Source organism: Marmota flaviventris, chromosome 9 (assembly GCF_047511675.1).
Source record: "Marmota flaviventris isolate mMarFla1 chromosome 9, mMarFla1.hap1, whole genome shotgun sequence".
Lineage (NCBI taxonomy): Eukaryota > Metazoa > Chordata > Mammalia > Rodentia > Sciuridae > Marmota > Marmota flaviventris.
In genome coordinates, this window is record NC_092506.1 from 59209727 (window position 1) to 59213623 (window position 3897).

Here is a 3897-nt window from a genome sequence, read left to right on the forward strand (position 1 = left end):
AAAGATGGAGTTTGGCATAGTGAAGAATAACATGAACTCTGCAGTCATAAAGAATTGTGTTAGAATTCTTGTGTTTTGAGTCACTATTTCATAATATTCTGGGCTTCTATATTTTGTGTGTGTATGTGGGTGGTGCTTGGGTTTGAACCCAGGGATTAGTGCGTGCAAGGCAAGCACTCTACCAACTGAGCTATATCCCCAACCCCTGGGCTTCTATTTTTTAATTAATCAACCTGGAAAATAATATTTAGCTGGCATAGTTTTGCAGCTTAACAATAACAAATACAAAGGTTCTAGGACAGTACTTTTACTCATGTCAGGAACAAATAAGTATTAATTTCCTTCTTTACTTGATATAAAATTATAAGAACTGTGATCACACCAATATTGTAAATATTAAAATAAATACCAGAAACAGTGGTCTTTGTTATGACTAGTACACTCAGATAATACCCATAAGGAAAGTTAAGATGCACAGGGCACACTGTGGGAGGTACAGAAGAGTAAAAGTAGAAAATTACGATTTCTGAAAATTAGGTGTAAAAAAGGTGGGTAGAGTTGGGAAATTATTCATTTGAAAAAGTGAAAAATTGATTAAAAACGTGATATATGTTAACATTCCAGAGCTCCAAGAGCTAAGGGGCCAATACCATCTCAAGAGTCCTGGGTATAGATTCTGGGAAGAATCTATAATAAAATAATAATAATAATAATAATAATAAGAAGAAGAAGAAGAAGAAGAAGAAGAAGAAGAAGAAGAAGAAGAAGAAGAAGAATCTATAATAAAATGATAAAAGTGCAATGGACCCTCTACAAAACGCATACCCTTAGCAGAGAGTACTCAGGGGTCAGCTAAAAAGTTGTCCTTCAGGTTGACATGAGAAGGAAATTCAGGATAGATGAATTTGAAGATTTTCCACTTATAAAATTTAATTTTTCTAACAAAAGCTAATAGAGCTTATCATTTAAAAATGTGAATTCAATTTTTATTTTATTGCTCACAGATAATTAGGTTTTAAAACAACTGAAGAAGCTCTTGACTTTGTGTCTGGCTGCATAGTTTGTGCTCAGTGTCACTGGGTTTTTTGTTTTGTTTTTGTTTTTTTCACTCTAAATTCAGAAAGACTTCTAATGCAATGCTTCGGATCTTCCAGATGCGTTTTTCATTTGTTTTCAGATTTGTTGTAATGACCCTGGCAGAATACTTTTGCTCTAACAGGAAAGACTCCTCCAGAGAAGACAGAGGGCAGCTGCACCATGGAACCAGCCAATAAATCCGAAATATCTCCAAGCAGCTTCTTGCTGATGGGCATCCCAGGGCTAGAGCACTTGCACGTCTGGATTGGGATTCCCTTCTGTTCCATGTATGTGGTGGCTGTGGTGGGGAACGTGACCATCCTGGCTGTGGTGAGGGCAGAGCGAAGTCTCCACGAGCCCATGTTTCTGTTCCTGTGCATGCTCTCAGTGACTGACCTGGTGCTGTCCACTTCCACGCTGCCGCGCATGCTCTGTCTCTTCTGGCTGGGAGCCCACCACATAGCCTTTGATGCTTGCCTGGCTCAAATGTTCTTCATCCACAGCTTTACTGCCATGGAATCAGGCTTCTTCTTGGCCATGGCCATTGACCGGTACGTGGCCATCTGTGAACCACTGCGCCATGCCACAATTCTCACCCACAATCGCATTGCCAAAATGGGAGCTGCTGTGCTGGTGCGGGGAGTAGCCTTCTTTTCCCCACACCCCATCCTGCTCAAGCAGCTCCCCTACTGCAGAACTCGAATCATCGCACACACCTACTGCGAGTTCATGGCTGTGGTGAAGCTGGCATGTGTAGACACAGGAGCCACCAAGCGTTACAGCCTCAGTGTGGCTTCTGTGATTGGCTCCTGTGATGGCTTTTTCATTGTCTTCTCTTATGTTCTAATCCTCCGTGCAGTCTTTCGTCTTCCCTCCAGAGAAGCCCGTCTGAAAGCTCTGGGCACATGTGGCTCCCATGTCTGTGTCATCCTTGTTTTTTATTCCACGGCTGTTTTTACTTTCTTGACTCACCGCTTTGGACACAATGTGCCCCCCCAAGTTCACATCTTCATTGCAAATATGTATCTTCTGGTACCCCCCTTCCTGAACCCCATTGTTTATGGTGTTAGGACGAAGAAAATTCGGGAGCATGTTCTTAGTTCTCTAAGGGCAAAAGTTTTCTAATCATACTGTAATTGCAGTGGTAGTAACAGAATAGGGAGAGAAGAGGGTAAATAATTGATACCTTTCTCATACCTTACTAATGGGCATCCCAGGGCTAGAGCACATACACATCTGGATTGGTATTCCCTATATTTAAGGGTTTTTGTTTGTTTTTCTTTTTCTTGTTTTTCCTCCTAGGAAATTAGACATGTTATTTATACTGGAAGAATAAGTACAGAAGAAATTCCCCAAACCTAATGAAACAATGGGCATCATATTTTTTGTGTGCACCTGAGTTTTAGGAACCTAGTTAAAATTGGATGAGTAGTAGATGAGTCTTCATCTGTTCCTTATAGTTTCTAACCTGTAGTATAATTGGGATAATAGCCGACTTTCAAACAAGGAGGATTCAAAAAGGACAGAAAGTCATGAAAATGTCAAAAACTTCCCCATGAGGAATCAATTGAAAAAAAGTTAATGATCACTGTCAATATTTTACAGAAGTGGCAACATAACTGATTTTTAGTGTTCCTGAATGCATTAAACAATTTTGTACATATTCAAGGGATTGATGGAAAGGACAAGTTTGGTTAACATGAAATGGTTCAGCATTACAATAATCAAGTCAGCAAACATTTAGAACCTCTTTTGCTTTCAGACTGCAAACATTCTTTCCACCTATAGCAACTTGTGCCTGGTGTTAGTTACTTGAGTTCACATGTGACCTCTTTAGACCTTTATTACAGAATCTCTTAAAAGAAAACCAGCTTCATGCCTGACAATACCTATTTATAACTATGCCCAGAGCTGACTTCAGGTCACTGAGTGTGATTCATGCATGCAGCTCTTTAACTATTACATGTTAATACTTTTATTGAAGGAAAATGTCTATGATTTTTAAATAACTGATTTTATATTTGGGGATAATCATGCCACAAGAAATATTGAAATTATTAAAAAGAATATAAATATTTTTACAAAATAATTTAAGCATTTACTCCTTAAGAAGTGTTATTCCTTTCTTCATTTCTTGGCTCATTCCAGAGGCACTCAATAAATGCATGTTGAAATTCATTGAACTGATCTTATGTTTACAGTAATTTGCTATTTGAAGAGTATTATTTGCATCTTTCTTTTCTCACCATTTGCTTTCTATTCAATCTAGGAGGTTCCTAAAGGTAGTGGTATGGGCTTCTTTCTATCTCCTTTTCCCAGAGGCTCTCTTACATACTATTGTTCCAGATTTTATTTCCTATGAGAATCACTTCAGCAATTTCCACTGAAGCTTTTACAATATTAGATTTTACTTACTATATCTATCTCATCCTCTATATTGGGATTACGTTATATTCCCAATATATATAGAAAGAGAGTGGAAACCCTTGATTATGTCAGATTCATGCAAAATCCAGTATAACCAAACAGAGTTTTAAGAAATCCTTTTTTTAAAATGTCTCTCTTTCTGTTCTTGCATATACCTTTCACATTTCATCCTACCCATGAATACTCACACCTGTTTTCAAGCAACATATCTCTTCACATGTTTATGTCTATGCTAAAATTCTCCTCTCTACCCTTCTTCTTTCCTGTGAAGAATTAATTGTTCTTGCAGATACAATTCCTGTTTAAACTCTTCCATGTTTACTGAAATATTAATGTCTTCAAGTTGTATTGACAAAAACTCTATCAGTATTGTAAAACAACAACAAAAAAAAT

General features: G+C 37.8%; 1 protein-coding gene across 1 annotated transcript; it reads left to right on the forward strand.

The window, feature by feature from the left end:
* Window positions 1-1257: 1257 nt before the first annotated feature.
* LOC114082089 (olfactory receptor 52P1-like) lies at window positions 1258-2202 on the forward strand. The gene has a single exon (XM_027923508.2). The coding sequence runs from the start codon at window positions 1258-1260 to the stop codon at window positions 2200-2202; it is 945 nt and encodes a 314-aa protein (XP_027779309.2).
* Window positions 2203-3897: the final 1695 nt, after the last annotated feature.